Below are 17,254 nucleotides of genomic sequence, written 5' to 3'. Positions count from 1 at the left end.
GCCGGATATCAGCGTCGTACTTGCACGATATTTCGGTCATGTAGCTCGTGACCTTCATCAGGTGCGACCTGAGACTGCTCCTCGAGTGGACCTGGTCCAGTATTTATGCCTATGGCCTTCCCCCTCCACCAACGGCTGCAGGCGCTTCCTCTGTGGTCCGCGCCCATTCCCTGCGACCTGCTCGAGCGTTGCTGCTCCGTTTTCCGTCCGCTGCGGTTCTAGGTGTTCCCTCTGCGGTCCGTGCCCACTGAGGAGCTACTCGACCGAATAGTAGCGGCGCCCGTCCACAGCTGTCGCCTGATGTGTCTTCCATTTTAGCAGATGACACACGATCAGCCGATCGCGTTCTCGAGTTCATTAGTGCCAGTGAGATGACGTCAGTAATTTGAAGCTCTTTTTGGGGACAAACAACCCGCTTCTATAGTGGTTTTGTTGTGTACATAGTTCCGCGTACTCAGCGCGTACACAACTTTCCCACTAGAGCGCGCCCCGCTAAACACAACAGCGCAGGCGCAGCGCTCGTCTGTCTCCGCACTACGAGATGGCGCTGCCTTAGAGACGGACCAAATTCTGCTTCCGCCGATCCGCGTATTATTATGTAACGCAGCCAATGAGATTGCTGCTAACGTAGAACCTTTTTTCCTCGCAGATCACACTCGTGCAGTGGTACCTGAACGCTCAAGGTATTATAACGAGTGTACAGACCTCCGATTAGTCAGTCTGCATCAGTCTGTACCAGTCTGCATTAGTCTGTACCAGTCAATAGTCAAGTTTCAGTCTGCACCTAATAAGATTATCATATCCCTGTACATAGCCATGAAGAGAAATGTATAGACTGTCAAGTATCAGAGATATGTGAGAATAAGATTAACGTAGCAAGACCAAAGGAACTTCACATTGTCAACTGTAAATAGCATCCAGAACCAAGTCAAGTAATTTTTATGCTTGTTATTATTTTAATAAATGTGTGTGAAAATTAATCAAGTTCTGTTTAAAGTTGGTCACCGTCAATCTGCTACTCTAAGCGTGCAAGTGGCATTTCTATCGTCTGACCTAACGGCAGAAAATAAACACGCCACAATACGACCATGAGACATATTGCTGACACTCGCCTACTTCGTTAGAGCGACAAGTCAAATAATCTGATGGTGTGTGCACCGAAGGTCTTACAGTACTCACGCCACGGGTTTTTTAAGCTTTCCTTCTGTTTTTGGTTTCCCCACTTTTTTGAGTTTTGCTCCCATTGCTGCTGGTTTTCAGTTTCGTTTTTTTTTTAGCTTTTCCTAAGTCACACCTAATCACCGTAACAGTTTTGCCCCCTAAAACCATAACAAAAAAAGATGTAACTGCTTCCAGTGATCGTTTTTAAATGATCTAATCATACAGTAATGGGTCTTTCTGCCTATTACTGCCGGCCGGTGTGGCCGTGCGGTTAAAGGCGCTTCAGTCTGGAACCACGTGACCGCTCCAGTCGCAGGTTCGAATCCTGCCTCGGGCATGGATATGTGTGATGTCCTTAGGTTAGTTAGGTTTAATTAGTTCTAAGTTCTAGGCGACTGATGACCTCAGCAGTTAAGTCGCATAGTGCTCAGAGCCGAGCCTATTACTGCGCAATACGTTAGATTTACCTTGAGGGTCAACTACCTGCACCAAGCGTCTATCCTCAACAAAAAAATGGCTCTGAGCACTATGGGACTTAACATCTATGGTCATCAGTCCCCTAGAACTTAGAACTGCTTAAACCTAACCAACGTAAGGACATCACACACATCCATGCCCGAGGCAGGATTCAAACCTGCGACCGCAGCGGTCCAGACTGTAGCGCCTAGAACCGCTCGGCCACTTCGGCCGGCTGCAGGGCGGGCTCAGCTGTGCTACAGTTGCCCCCCTCCAGCTGGAATCGGTGACGGCTCCTGGAGAGAGTTAAGGGCTGAGGAGCTGGTGTACTCACGTCTCCCACCACTGCGCGAAGAATGCGATCTCGGTCCACATGAAGGTCATGTTGCGCAGCGCGGGCAGCTTGTCGGCCATGTTGTTGAGGATGTTGCGCGTCTGGTAGTGGTAGTAGCTCTCGAACGTCTTCAGCCAGCCCGGGTCGTTGTGCGAGTGCGGCACGATCACCACCTGCAACAACAACAACAACAACAACAACGTCAGTCCGAAGCACTGGAGCGGGTGAATCGTATTCGGGGCATTCGATTTCTCGTCTGCTCCGATTCTCTTAGTGCCATACAATCATTGCAGAATCTGTACCCGACTGAGGAGATAGTCCAGCTGATATATGATCAACTCTACCTGCTCCAACGGCGGGGTAACGAGGTGTCCTTCTGCTGGGTACTTTCAGCATTGCAGCGCGTGAGCAATCAATAATTACGAAAAATCAGCCTCGATTGCACAAACCACGTGGTGTTTACCTACGTTTCAGCGTGGGTAACCACGCCTTCTCCAGAACAAATATAAAAAATTGGTCTGAGCACTATGGGACTTAACTTCTTAGGTCATCAGTCACCTAGAACTTTGTTGTTGTTGTGGTCTTCAGTCCTGAGACTGGTTTGATACAGCTCTCCATGCTACTCTATCCTGTGCAAGCCTCTTCATCTCCCAGTACCTACTGCAACCTACATCCTTCTGAATCTGCTTAGTGTATTCATGTCTTGGTCTCCCTCTACGATTTTTACCCTCCACGCTGCCCTCCAATACTACATTGGTGATCCTTTGATGCCTCAGAACATGCCCTACCAACCGATCCTTTCTTCTTGTCAAGTTGTGCCACAAACTCCTATCCTCCCCAATCCTATTCAATACTTCCTCATTAGTTATGTGATCTACCCATATAATCTTCAGCATTCTTCTGCAGCACCACATTTCGAAAGCTTCTATTCTCTTCTTTTCCAAACTATTTACCGTCCATGTTTCACTTCCATACATGGCTACACTCCATACAAATACTTTCAGAAATGACTTCCTGACACTTAAATCTGTACTCGATGTTAACAAACTTCTCTTCTTCAGAAACGCTTTCCTTGCCATTGCCAGTCTACATTTTATATCCCCTCTACTTCGTCCATCATCAGTTATTTTGCTCCCCAAATAGCAAAACTCTTTTACTGCTTTAAGTATCTCATTTCCTAATCTAATTCCCTCAGCATCACCCAACTTAATTCGACTACATTCCATTATCCTCGTTTTGCTTTTGTTGATGTTCATCTTATATCCTCCTTTCAAGACACCATCCATTCCGTTCAACTGCTCTCCCACGTACTTTGCTGTCTCTGACAGAATTACAATGTCATCGGCGAACTTCAAAGTTTTTATTTCTTCTCCATGGATTTTAATACCTACTCCGAATTTTTCTTTTGTTTCCTTTACTGCTTGCTCAATATACATATTGAATAACATCGGCGAGAGGCTACAACCTTGTCTTACTCCCTTCCCAACCACTGCTTCCCTTTCATGTCCCTCGACTCTTATAACTGCCATCTGGTTTCTGTACAAATTGTAAATAGCCTTTCGCTCCCTGTATTTTACCCCTGCCACCTTTAGAATTTGAAAGAGAGTATTCCAGTCAACATTGTCAAAAGCTTTCTCTAAGTCTACAAATGCTATAAACGTAGGTTTGCCTTTCCTTAATCTTTCTTCTAAGATAAGTCGTAAGGTAAGTATTGCCTCACGTGTTCCAGTATTTCTACGGAATCCAAACTGATCTTCCCCGAGGTCGGCTTCTACTAGTTTTTCCATTCGTATGTAAAGAATTCGTGTTAGTGTTTTGGAGCTGTGGCTTACTAAACTGATTGTTCGGTAATTTTCACATCTGTCAACATCTTCTTTCTTTGGGATTGGAATTATTATATTCTTCTTGAAGTCTAAGGGTATTTCGCCTGTTTCATACATCTTGCTCACAAGATGGTGGAGTTTTGTCAGGACTGGCTCTCCCAAGGCCGTCAGTAGTTCCAGTGGAATGTTGTCTACTCCGGGGGCCTTGTTTCGACACAGGTCTTTCAGTGCTCTGTCAAACTCTTTACGCAGTATCGTATCTCCCATTTCATCTTCATCTACCTCCTCTTCCATTTCCATAATATTGTCCTCAAGTACATCGCCCTTGTATAGACCCTCTATATACTCCTTCCACCTTTCTGCTTTCCCTTCTTTGCTTAGAACTGGGTTTCCATCTGAGCTCTTCATGTTCATACAAGTGGTTCTCTTTTCTCGAAAGGTCTCTTTAATTTTCCTGTAGGCAGTATCTATCTTACCCCTAGTGAGATAAGCCTCTACATCCTTACATTTATCCTCTAGCCATCACTGCTTAGCCATTTTGCACTTCCTGTCGATCTCATTTTTGAGACGTTTGCATTTGTTTTTGCCTGCTTCATTTACTGCATTTTTATATGTTCTCCTTTCATCAATTAAATTGAATATTTCTTCTGTTACCCAAGGATTTCTACTAACCCTCTTCTTTTTACCTACTTGATCCTCTGCTGCCTTCACTACTTCATCCCTCAAAGCTACCCATTTTTCTTCTACTGTATTTCTTTCCATCATTTCTGTCAATTGTTCCCTTATGCTCTCCCTGAAACTTTGTACAACCTCTGGTTGTTTCAGTTTATCCAGGTCCCATCTCCTAAAATTCCCACCTTTTTGCAGTTTCTTCAGTTTTAATGTGCATTTCATAAGCAATACATTGTGGTTAGAGTCGACATCTGCTTCTGGAAATGTCTTACAATTTAAAACCTGGTTCCCAAATCTCTGTCTTACCATTATATAATCTATCTGATACCTTTCAGTATCTCCAGGGTTCTTCCATGTATACAACCTAATTAAACCTAACTAACCTAAGGACATCAGACACATCCATGCCCGAGGCAGGATTCGAACCTGCGACTGTAGCGCTCACGCGGTTCTAGACCGTAGCGCCTAGAACCGCTCGGCCACCTCGGCCGGCCAAATATGAAACAGCTTGCCTAAATAGGCATAGCCAAAGGCTAAAATCAGCACCTACAGCGACAAGACCCCAGAGCTCGGTGGAGACCCTGTGACCATCGTACGTTGGCTGGGGTGAGGCAGCACACACAGGGTTGAGATAAGTAACATTATTGACTTCGTACATATGTACCTATTATTTGTAAAAAAAAAAAAAAATATGGTGTCTTGCCGCTGTAGGTGCTGATTTTAGCCTTTGACTGTGCCTATTTAGGCAAGCTGTTTTAGGAAGGAGGAGATTAGTGTTTAACGTCCCGTCGACAACGAGGTCATTAGAGACGGAGCGCAAGCTCGGGTGAGGGAAGGATGGGGAAGGAAATCGGCCGTGCCCTTTCAAAGGAACCATCCCGGCATTTGCCTGAAGCGATTTAGGGAAATCACGGAAAACCTAAATCAGGATGGCCGGAGACGGGATTGAACCGTCGTCCTCCCGAATGCGAGTCCAGTGTGCTAACCACTGCGCCACCTCGCTCGGTAAAGCTGTTTTATATTTGTTCTGAAGAAGGCGTGGTTACCCACGCTGAAAACTAGGTAACCACCAGGTAGTTTGTGCAGTCGAGGCGGATTTTACTTAATTACATCTGCTGGGTGGCTGGTCATGTAGGAATGTGGGGCAATGATCAGGCCGGTCGGGCTGCCGAGGAGAGCAGGATGTGGTCCGGTGTCCTATTCCCTTGCAGTCTCTCACTTCTGCACTCCACAGGAAGTGCACGGAGTTCTGGGAGGAAGAATGGCTGGCGGTGGTTGGTGAAGTCAACGACTCGACCGTGGCGTACCTCCTGCTGGGTGCTCAGGCGGGAGGAAGTGACCTTCACGCTAGAGATGGGTAGTTCGCGAACGAACGAGTACAAAGCAACGGTTCACCAAGATGAACGAAAGAACCGAGGAACCAATTCCAAGGAACGATCGGTTCATAGTTCACTTCGGTCGCGGCGGTCTACTTATAGTTCCCGAGAACGAGGAACGATCGGTTCATAGTTCACTAGTTCACTTCGGTGGCGGCGGTCACTTCGGCAGTTCTCGGTCCAGCCTCGGCCTCCCTCGGCCGCACTCGTCGTTCTTCGCACGACCACCTGTCTCAGTTCCACTGCCGACTGCTCCTAGTTAGTTCAGCATCTAGTTGTTCGTTTCGCTCACTGCGCTCGCCCATTTTACATGTGTTGCAAACTTTTCTTGCACTTGGTTCTGGCTATTCAGCGTCCACGACCGGTGATCAAAAAGTATTTTATAGTTACGTAAATTACATAAAAATTACGTCGTATGTAATACGTACGTCTTTTGAGGTAACAAAAGGGCATATCAGCTCACTTCATTATATCGATGAACAGCAGAAAACATACTTACATCAAGGCAAGTTTTTTTTGTTACTGATATATTTTTTGGTTTCATCGACTTGATGTAGCAACTAACTTTCAATAATTGGTTAATTTTTAGTACAGGAAAATTCATATAAAACGATTTTCGTGTATCTTTCACGTACCAAACATTACATTTATGAAGGCTCTAATTATTTTCAAGTTTAGTTGTTTCCAATTTGCATTACCTGCTAGTTTGTGGGTTGTGGGTCTTTTGGCTCAGTAGGAAAAGCGGTGGCTCTCCCTTTGCAAAGACATAGATTGCCATAAAATCGTATTTACTTATTATCTCAAAAACATTTGTTCAGAAGGAGCTTTCAAACCAAAAACTTTATTACTGCGAACTTAATTGTTATTATTATTGCTGCATTAACTTTAATAATGCAACATAAAAACATAATTTTTACTAAGCGTGTGACGCAAGTATGAGAAAAACTTATTTTATTTTATCTTTCCATGAAATCTCTATTTCGCCTACGAACTCAGAGACAATGTGAAGTATATATAGGGTGTAAACGATTATTGTTTACAACGTTGCATAGCTATGTAGTGGGAGTCGAAACGAAGAATCTTATACAAGACACTTGTGGTCTATTAAGTTGGGAAACAGCCACCAACAGGTTTACAAGACTACATGAGCTATAGTCCATGCGCGTCGCGTGAGATTTTCATGTTCTCTTCTCCAGCTCTCTACACATCGTCATCGATTCTTTCGGAACTGTTGGTTGCATTAGCTTGTTATTTCTTCACTGCCTAATTATTACGTGTCTGTCTGTCTGTTGTATCTGCTCGTAACGGGCAACACATCGTCCGTAATTGGCGAGCACTCTGTACTCGGGGCCTGTTTTCCGTGCGCCACCCTATATTATTTTCCTGCGATCAGCCACAGAACGCTACAGTCGGCTAAACGAGAGGTTCTGCACAATCACAGAAATTACTTGTAAAAGTGTGTAAGAATTCTGTAATGAATAAAAACTCTATACTCCAGGGGGGAGGCAAGTGCCTCCTCTTGGTGCCCTCCATCCTTCACTTGTAAGTAGGCTGTTTATGTTTCCTTTATGTAAGTAGCCTGTTTAGGTTCTTATATTCGTAACGCCGCCGCCACGTAGCGCTCTCTGTATGAAAATCACTGGCTGTGCTGTGTGCAGTCTGTGGCTAGTTTGCATTGTTGTCTGCCATTGTAGGGCAGCGGCAGCTGGATGTGAACAGCGCGTAGCGTTGCGCAGTTGGAGGTGAGCCGCCAGCAGTGGTGGATGTGGGGAGTGAGATGGCAGAGTTTTGATATTTGTAAGAATGGATGTTATGAACTGATATATATATTATGACTATTAAGGTAAATACATTGTTTGTTCTCTATTAAAATCTTTCATTTGCTAACTATGCCTATCAGTAGTTAGTGCCTTCAGTAGTTTGAATCTTTTATTTAGCTGGCAGTAGTGGCGCTCGCTGTATTGCAGTAGTTCGAGTAATGAAGATTTTTGTGAGGTACGTGATTTGTGAAAGGTATAGATTAATGTTAGTCAGGGCCATTGTTTTGTAGGGATTATTGAAAGTCAGATTGCGTTGCGCTAAAAATATTGTGTGTCAGTTTAAGCACAGTCATGTACAATTTTTCTAAGGGGACGTTTCACACTCATCTACACTACTAGTTTTCAGTTTTTCATAAGAACCATATACCAAGCACAAATGAACGGTGAACGAGGAAAAATGAACGGTTCCCAAAAAATAACTATCAGCAGTGAACTAGTTCGCAAGGATGAACGAGTTTGCCCATCTCTACCTCACACGTCTTCTGTCCTCTCACACGTAGCTTTCTATTACGGCGGGAGGATGCCCCGTTTTGTGATGCTTGTGGTGTGCACGTCTCTGCCCGGCACATTATAACAGATTGCATTTTATACCGTGATGCGAGGGCAGAAAGACACGTTGGTGGGGATCTGCCTTGTGTTTTAGCTAACGATTAGACGCGTATGTCTATGGTTCTAAAGTTTTGTGATGTGTCTGGACTCTGGCCTAAACTTTTAGGCTGGAGGATTTAGTGTATTGCAGAGTGGCTGGCTCTTCCCTTTTTTCTTTGTGGTCAGCCGGCCACTTTCGTCTGCTATACTGTTTTACCTCCCTCTACCACTTTCTTCCTGTGTTGTCCGTGTTTTACTGCTGACGACATGCTTCCTCCCACGCTTCGGTGTGGGTAGGCACATAGGTTTTCAAACCTTGTTACCTGTAAAACTTCCTGGCAGATTAAAACTGTGTGCCGGACCGAGACTCTTAACTCGGGACCTGTGCCTTTCGCGGGCAAGTGCTCTACCAACTGAGCTACCCAAGCACGAGTCACGCCCCGTCCTCACAGCTTCACTTCTGCCAGTACCTCGTCTCCTACCTTGCAAACTCTACAGAAGCTCTCCTGCGAACCTTGCTACCTGTGTTTTGCGTTCTGTTTTATCTTACTGTTCTGAGTCTTTTCTTGACGCCCGTCTCAATCTGTTACTGCGCGGGCGCTGAAGACCTTGCTGTCGTCCGCCCCCCACCCCCCAAAAAAAAAAAAAAAAAAAAAAAAACTTTCTCCTACTTCTGGTGAACACGGAGGTTTATCTGACACGTAAGCCGCCGCAGTGCCATGATAACCCACGTCTTGTGACGAAGCTGCACGACATTTATGTATCTCACGTTTTTGTATATTCATTCTCTTGATTGGAGGTCTGAGGAACTTATGTAAGACAATGAAACGCGTACAGCAGACCCTCTGAGGTCATTTGTATGGTTACCAGTTTCAGTGCTTCAGTGCGTGTTTTTCAGGCCTTATCAGATGCTGAGGTGTTGAAACTATACCCTGAGCAAGGCCGTTGCAATTCGGCCGAAACGTCGGTTTTAGTTTACAGAAAATATGAAGATGAAATGTTAAACGAAAAAGTTGATAGTGAATAAGTGAATTTCGGTAATTTCCAAGAATGATTGCCTCTCGAAGTCGCGGGGTCCAAACGATACATATCGAATGTGCGATCCTAAATCGATCACGCGTCTCAGGTGACCGGCGTTATGGGTATGTTAACGTTGGTCACTACAGCAACGACAAAAGAAGAGCGTTACAAAAATACTTGTAATTACAGAGGAGACGACTTGCCTTACTTGTTGGTGTTGTCGTCATGTGAAAGTCTACATCTACATCCATACACCGCAAGCCACCTGACGGTGTGTGGCGGAGGGTACTTTGAGTACCTCTATCCGTTCTCCCTTCTATTCCGGTCTCGTATTGTTCGTGGGAAGAAGGATTGTCGGTATGCCTCTGTGTGGCTCTAATCTCTCTGATTTTATCCTCACGGTCTCTTCGCCAGATATACGTAGGAGGGAGCAATATACTGCTTGATTCCTCGGTGAAGATATGTTCTCCAAACTTCAATAAAAGCCCGTACCGAGCTACTGAGCGTCTCTCCTGCAGAGTCTTCCACTGGAGTTTATCTATCATCTCCGTAACGCTTTCGCGATTACTAAATGATCCTGTAACGAAGCGCGCTGCTCTCCGTTGGATCTTCTCTATCTCTTCTATCAACCCTATCTGGTACGGATCCCACACTGCTGAGCAGTATTCGAGCAGTGGGCGAACAAGCGTACTGTAACCTACTTCCTTTGTTTTCCGATTGCGTTTCCTTAGGATTCTTCCAATGAATCTCAGTCTGGCATCTGCTTTACCGATGATCAACTTTATATGCTCATTCCATTTTAAATCACTCCTAATGCGTACTCCCAGATAATTTACGGAATTAACTGCTTCCAGTTGCTGACCTGCTATTTTGTAGCTAAATAATCATGGATCTATCTTTCTATGTATTCGCAACACATTACACTTGTCTACATTGAGATTCAATTGCCATTCCCTGCACCATGCGTCAATTCGCTGCAGATCCTCCTGCATTTCAGTACAATTTTCCGTTGTTACAACCTCTCGATATACCACAGCATCATCCGCAAAAAGCCTCAGTGAACTTCCGATGTCATCCACAAGGTCATTTACGTATATTGTGAATAGCAACGGTCCTACGACACTCCACTGCGGCACACCTGAAATCACTCGTACTTCGGAAGACTTCTCTCCGTTGAGAATGACATGCTGCGTTCTGTTATCTAAGAACTCTTCAATCCAATCACACAATTGGTCTGATAGTCCATGTTTTACTGCGGACGACATGTTTCGTCGCACGCTTCGGTGTGGGTAGGCACATATTTTTCCAAGCTAGTTACCTGTGCTTTACGTTCTGTTTTACCTTATTGTTCTGAGCCTTTTCTTGAAACCCATCTTAATCTGTTACTGAGCAGGCGCTGAAGACCTTGCCATCGTATGCCCTAAAAACCCTCTCCATCCATCCATCCACAGTCCGCTCGCGAGTCTGGACTCACAACACGCCGCTGCCAGCTTAATACCTCTCGAGAGCACAGCTACACCAACAGTCGCGGAAAAAAGTCGCAGAACCAGGGAGGAGTTGTGCGACATAAACGAAAGTTGCTAAGCGTTGATCTACACCTGAAAGATGACGTCTGTTCAAATTTTGAGCCAGTCACATAAGAGATGTGCTAGAAGCGTCGCTATGAGAACGCAGATGAGGTTTGCTTTAAATACACGCTGTACCGGTCGTAAGTGTTAGTTACCTTCGAGGTTTGGCGTGTTGAGTTGATGTTAGTCAAGAATGCCATTAAGACGACAAAGACGCCACTATGAACATCTCACTGAGTTGGAATGGGGCCACCTAATAGGGCTACGAGAAGTGGTTGTTCTGCGATACTGCAGAAAGACTTGGCAGGAATGTAGCCACAGTAAGTGATTGCTCGCAGGAGTTGTCACGAGAATGTATGGGCGAAAGAAGACCGGGGTCTGAACGGCCACGTGGCAATACGAAGTGCATTCAAGTTCTAAGGCCTCTGATTTTTTTCTCCGGACTGGAAAGAGATGGAAACATGCGCATTGTTTTAAAATGAGGCCGCGTTCATTGTCAATACGTCCCAGAGATGGCAGCATCGTACGGCAGATGGAATTTTACCGCCAGCGGCGACATTGAGAAGTATTTTAAATACTTAAAATGGCGACGTTTTCGTTACTTGAACAGTGTGCAATCATTCGTTTTCTGAATTTGCGTGGTGTGAAACCAATTGAAATTCATCGACAGTCGAAGGATACATGTGGTGACGGAGTTATGGATGTGTCGAAAGTGCGTTCGTGGGTGCGACAGTTTAATGAAGGCAGAACATCGTGTGACAACAAACCGAAACAACCTCGGGCTCGCACAAGCCAGTCTGACGATACGATCGAGAAAGTGGAGAGAATTGTTTTGGGGGATCCTCGAATGACTGTCGAACAGATCGCCTCCAGAGTTGGCATTTCTGTGGGTTCTGTGCACACAATCCTGCACGACGACCTGAAAATGCGAAAAGTGTCATCCAGGTGGGTGCCACAAATGCTGACGGAGGACCACATGGTTGCCCGTGTGGCATGTTGCCAAGCAGTGTTGACGCGCAACGACAGCACGAATGGGACTTTCTTTTCGTCGGTTGTGACAATGGATGAGACGTGGATGCCATTTTTCAATCCAGAAACAAAGCGCCAGTCAGCTCAATGGAAGCACACAGATTCACCGCCACCAAAAAAATTTCGGGTAACCGCCAGTGCTGAAAAAATGATGGTGTCCGTGTTCTGGGACAGCGAGGGCGTAATCCTTACCCATTGCGTTCCAAAGGGCACTACGGTAACAGGTGCATCCCACGAAAATGTTTTGAAGAACAAATTCCTTCTTGCACTGCAACAAAAACGTCCGGGAAGGGCTGCGCGTGTGCTGTTTCACCGAGACAACGCACCCGCACATCGAGCTAACGTTACGCAACAGTTTCTTCGTGATAACAACTTTGAAGTGATTCCTCGTGCTGCCTACTCACCTGACCTGGCTCCTAGTGACTTTTGGCTTTTTCCACCAATGAAAGACACTCTCCGTGGCCGCACATTCACCAGCCGTGCTGCTATTGCCTCAGCGATTTTCCAGTGGTCAAAACAGACTCCTAAAGAAGCCTTCGCCGCTGCCATCTAATCATGGCGTCAGAGTTGTGAAAAATGTGTACGTCTGCAGGGTGATTACGTTGAGAAGTAACGCCAGTTTCATCGATTTCGGGTGAGTAATTAATTAGAAAAAAAAAACCGGAGGCCTTAGAACTTGAATGCTGCTCGTACAGAGAGGGAAGACCACTGTGTTCGGCGTGTGGCTCTGGCGCATCGAAATGCATCGAGCAGCAGTTGGCACCACAGTGACACAGCCAAATGTTACAAATCGTTTACTTCTTGGACAACTCCGAGCCACAAACCCTATGGCGTGCATTCCACTGACCCCTAACCACAGCCATTTACGACCTGAGCCGGCCCCGGTGGTCTAGCGGTTCTAGGCGCTCAGTTCGGAACCGCGCGTCTGCTACGGTGCCGAGTTCCAATTGATGTGCTGCCCCCCTAACTCGCCAGATCTGAAACCGATCGAACACATATGGGATACCTGACAGTGTGGCAAAGTGGTTCTAGGCGCTTCAGTCTGGAACTGCGGGACCGCTACGGTCGCAGGTTCGAATCCTGCCTCGGGCCTGGATGTGTATTATGTCCTTAGGTTAGTTAGGTTTACGTAGTTCTAAGTTCTAGGGGACTTATGACCTAAGATGTTGAGTCACATAGTGCTCAGAGCCATTTGAACCATTTTTGAAAATGCCTTCATGACGATCACGTTCCCCGACGGCAGTGGCATTTTTCAGCAAGATAATACGCCGTGTTACAAGGCCAGGAGCGTGATGGAGGGGTTCCACGAACACAGTGCCGAGTTCCAATTGATGTGCTGCCCCCCTAGCCCGCATCTCGTGGTCGTGCGGTAGCGTTCTCGCTTCCCACGCCCGGGTTCCCGGGTTCGATTCCCGGCGGGGTCAGGGATTTTCTCTGCCTCGTGATGGCTGGGTGTTGTGTGCTGTCCTTAGGTTAGTTAGGTTTAAGTAGTTCTAAGTTCTAGGGGACTTATAACCATAGCAGTTGAGTCCCATAGTGCTCAGAGCAATTTGAACCATTTTTTGAGCCTGCCCCCCTAACTCGCCAGATCTGAAACCGATCGAACACATATGGGATGCCTGACAGTGTGGCAAAGTGGTTCTAGGCACTTCAGTCTGGAACTGCGCGACTGCTACGGTCGTAGGTTCGAATCCTGCCTCGGGCATGGATGTGTGTGCTGTCCTTAGGTTAGTTAGGTTTAAGCAGTTCTAAGTTCTAGGGGACTGATGACCACAGATGTTAATTCCCATACTGCTTAGAGCCATTTGAACCATTTTTTGACGACCTGAGTGGTGTCAAGCGAGAGTTAATTGGAGGGCAGGGCAGAAGTTCGTTATGTTTTCTGATGGAAATTGGTTCTGCCTCGGAGCCAGTGATGGCCGTGTATCGGTTCGGAGAAGTCTAGCTGAGGCCCTGCAACCACGCTCTCTGCGCGCTAGACACACCGGACCCAGACCTGCAGTTATGAATTTTCCCTGCCTCGTGATGACAGGGTGATGTGTCTCCATCATCATCATTTCATCATCACTGACGAAAGCAAGTCGCCGAAGTGTTGGTCTAGCAAAAATAAGTCTAGATATATACACTCCTGGAAATGGAAAAAAGAACACATTGACACCGGTGTGTCAGACCCACCATACTTGCTCCGGACACTGCGAGAGGGCTGTACAAGCAATGATCACACGCACGGCACAGCGGACACACCAGGAACCGCGGTGTTGGCCGTCGAATGGCGCTAGCTGCGCAGCATTTGTGCACCGCCACCGTCAGTGTCAGCCAGTTTGCCGTGGCATACGGAGCTCCATCGCAGTCTTTAACACTGGTAGCATGCCGCGACAGCGTGGACGTGAACCGTATGTGCAGTTGACGGACTTGGAGCGAGGGCGTATAGTGGGCATGCGGGAGGCCGGGTGGACGTACCGCCGAATTGCTCAACACGTGGGGCGTGAGGTCTCCACAGTACATCGATGTTGTCGCCAGTGGTCGGCGGAAGGTGCACGAGCCCGTCGACCTGGGACCGGACCGCAGCGACGCACGGATGCACGCCAAGACCGTAGGATCCTACGCAGTGCCGTAGGGGACCGCACCGCCACTTCCCAGCAAATTAGGGACACTGTTGCTCCTGGGGTATCGGCGAGGACCATTCGCAACCTTCTCCATGAAGCTGGGCTACGGTCCCGCACACCGTTAGGCCGTCTTCCGCTCACGCCCCAACATCGTGCAGCCCGCCTCCAGTGGTGTCGCGACAGGCGTGAATGGAGGGACGAATGGAGACGTGTCGTCTTCAGCGATGAGAGTCGCTTCTGTCTTGGTGCCAATGATGGTCGTATGCGTGTTTGGCGCCGTGCAGGTGAGCGCCACAATCAGGACTGCATACGACCGAGGCACACAGGGCCAACACCCGGCATCATGGTGTGGGGAGCGATCTCCTACACTGGCCGTACACCACTGGTGATCGTCGAGGGGACACTGAATAGTGCACGGTACATCCAAACCGTCATCGAACCCATCGTTCTACCATTCCTAAACCGGCAAGGGAACTTGCTGTTCCAACAGGACAATGCACGTCCGCATGTATCCCGTGCCACCCAACGTGCTCTAGAAGGTGTAAGTCAGCTACCCTGGCCAGCAAGATCTCCGGATCTGTCCCCCATTGAGCATGTTTGGGACTGGATGAAGCGTCGTCTCACGCGGTCTGCACGTCCAGCACGAACGCTGGTCCAACTGAGGCGCCAGGTGGAAATGGCATGGCAAGCCGTTCCACAGGACTACATCCAGCATCTCTACGATCGTCTCCATGGGAGAATAGCAGCCTGCATTGCTGCGAAAGGTGGATATACACTGTACTAGTGCCGACATTGTGCATGCTCTGTTGCCTGTGTCTATGTACCTGTGGTTCTGTCAGTGTGATCATGTGATGTATCTGACCCCAGGAATGTGTCAATAAAGTTTCCCCTTCCTGGGACAATCAATTCACGGTGTTGTTATTTCAATTTCCAGGAGTGTAGTTAGCGTCAGCTGATGAAATATAATCAGTCTGCATGTATCGGTCTATCTTTGTTATATGCCTACCTATAAACTAGTATATATATGAAGATATCAGGAAAAAAAAGGAAAAAAAACGAAGAAAGTTAGAGAGAGAGACAGAGAGAGAGTAACTGAGTAATAAGATGCGGTTCCACTTGAAGAATTATTTAAAAAAATAAAGTAAAAAATAAGATAATAAAAAGAAAAAAAGAAAAGAAAAAGAAAGAAAAAAATACACCGGGTCTCGTCCGATCACCGAAGTTAAGTAACATCGGGCCCGGTTAGTACTTGGATGGGTGACCGCCTCGGAACATCGGGTGCTGTTGGCGCCCCTTCATTTTTTTTTTCTTTCTATACAGCCACCCCTGCCAGCCCTGTTGCCATACCACCTTTCTGAAGTGACAAGGATACTTCCTTCGGCATTTTAAACAAGTGTAATGACCATAAGGTACGAAATTGCAGTAAATATCTCAGTCTGAGGGAGAATGTGTTAACCAAGTTCGCCAGGAAGTCTTTATATCGGGAAAAAAATAAAAAAGAAAACAAAAAGAAAAAAAAGAAAAAATAAATAAAAAAAGTGGCGTCAACTAGAAAGAACTTGCAATACGGCGGCCGAACTTCCCAGCATGGGGCCTCCCGACCAATAATGGCATACGATCATATCATTTTCATACCGCCAACCGGTTTCAACCCGACGTAGGGGTCATCTTCTGGGCGTTTACACTGTGAAATTATAGATATCTGTCATAAAGACTCCGTTATACAACAGCTAAAATTACGTAAATTTAAAATATGTTACCCATTGGTCGACTACTATTTGTGTCACTCCTGTCTACATAACGGCAGGAAACTGTGCGGGACTGACCCTTCGTATGGGCTTAAATAGCGTGCTGGGGTCACGTGAATAGCGGCAACACCCCCAGCGGCGATCAACGTCATTTAATACAGTTTGTTATATGTAATTACTACTCACCTTGGTTTAACACAAATTTAAGTGACAGTAAATAACAGAAAATGGAACTATTCCATTTAAAAAGAGTTAGAATTATAGTGTTAATAAATGTTTCGTAGTTCACTCTTAAAATTCGTATTGGTATATTACCTTATGTGCTATTATATATAGTAAAACAATTTGTGACACACAAAAACTGGTGTCGTCTTGTATTATAATATATCTATTCGTACATTTACGTAGAAAACATTTGAGTCTATTTACTGAAACGGCTAATATGGAAGGACTACAGAGGCCTCTACTCCTTGCGGTGAGGACGCCGTTGCCATGGATTATAAAGCGTAGATCAGGCGCCCTCTACTCTGTTAGCGAGGACGCCTTGATTGTCGATATTTCCATAACCTCAAAAAAGTGACATCTATGTGGATGAAGAGCCATGACTACCGCTACTACGGCAACGGACGCCGTGTCCTGGGCTGAGATAACGCCGTACGAACACACCAGCTGCTACCATGACAACGGCGTCCTCGCTAACAGACTAGAGGGCGCCTGATCTTCTTCTCACACACAGACAGCAGTTGCCTGGTGAAACGTTCTTGTGATGCCTCGTGTAAGGAGGACAAATGCGTACCATCACGTTTCCGACTTTGATAAAAGTCGGATTGTAGGCTATAGCGATTGCGGTTTATCGTATCGCGACATTGCTGCTCGCGCTGGTCGAGATCCAACGATTGCTAGCAGAATATGGAATCGGTTGGTCCAGGAGGGTAATATGGAACGCCGTGCTGGATTCCAACGGCCTCGCATCACTAGTAGTCGAGATGACAGGCATCTTATCCGCACGGCTGTAACGGATAGTGCAGCCACGTCTCGATCCCTGAGTCAACA

The 17,254-nt window shown here is 46.5% G+C and overlaps 1 protein-coding gene across 3 annotated transcripts in view; it reads right to left on the bottom strand.

Annotated features, from left to right (window-relative positions):
• The window catches only part of LOC126108851 (alpha-mannosidase 2), an 880,291-nt gene that overhangs the window by 379,616 nt on the left and 483,421 nt on the right, over positions 1 to 17,254 (bottom strand). For all 3 annotated transcript variants that reach the window (XM_049914220.1, XM_049914219.1, XM_049914218.1), the window contains exon 4: positions 1,952 to 2,124. In XM_049914220.1, coding sequence (XP_049770177.1) covers positions 1,952 to 2,124 — 173 coding nt within the window. The remainder of the gene's footprint in view (positions 1 to 1,951; positions 2,125 to 17,254) is intronic.

This window comes from Schistocerca cancellata, chromosome 11 (assembly GCF_023864275.1).
Source record: "Schistocerca cancellata isolate TAMUIC-IGC-003103 chromosome 11, iqSchCanc2.1, whole genome shotgun sequence".
Taxonomy (NCBI): Eukaryota; Metazoa; Arthropoda; class Insecta; order Orthoptera; family Acrididae; genus Schistocerca; species Schistocerca cancellata.
This window is presented reverse-complemented; position numbering and strand designations above follow the sequence as displayed.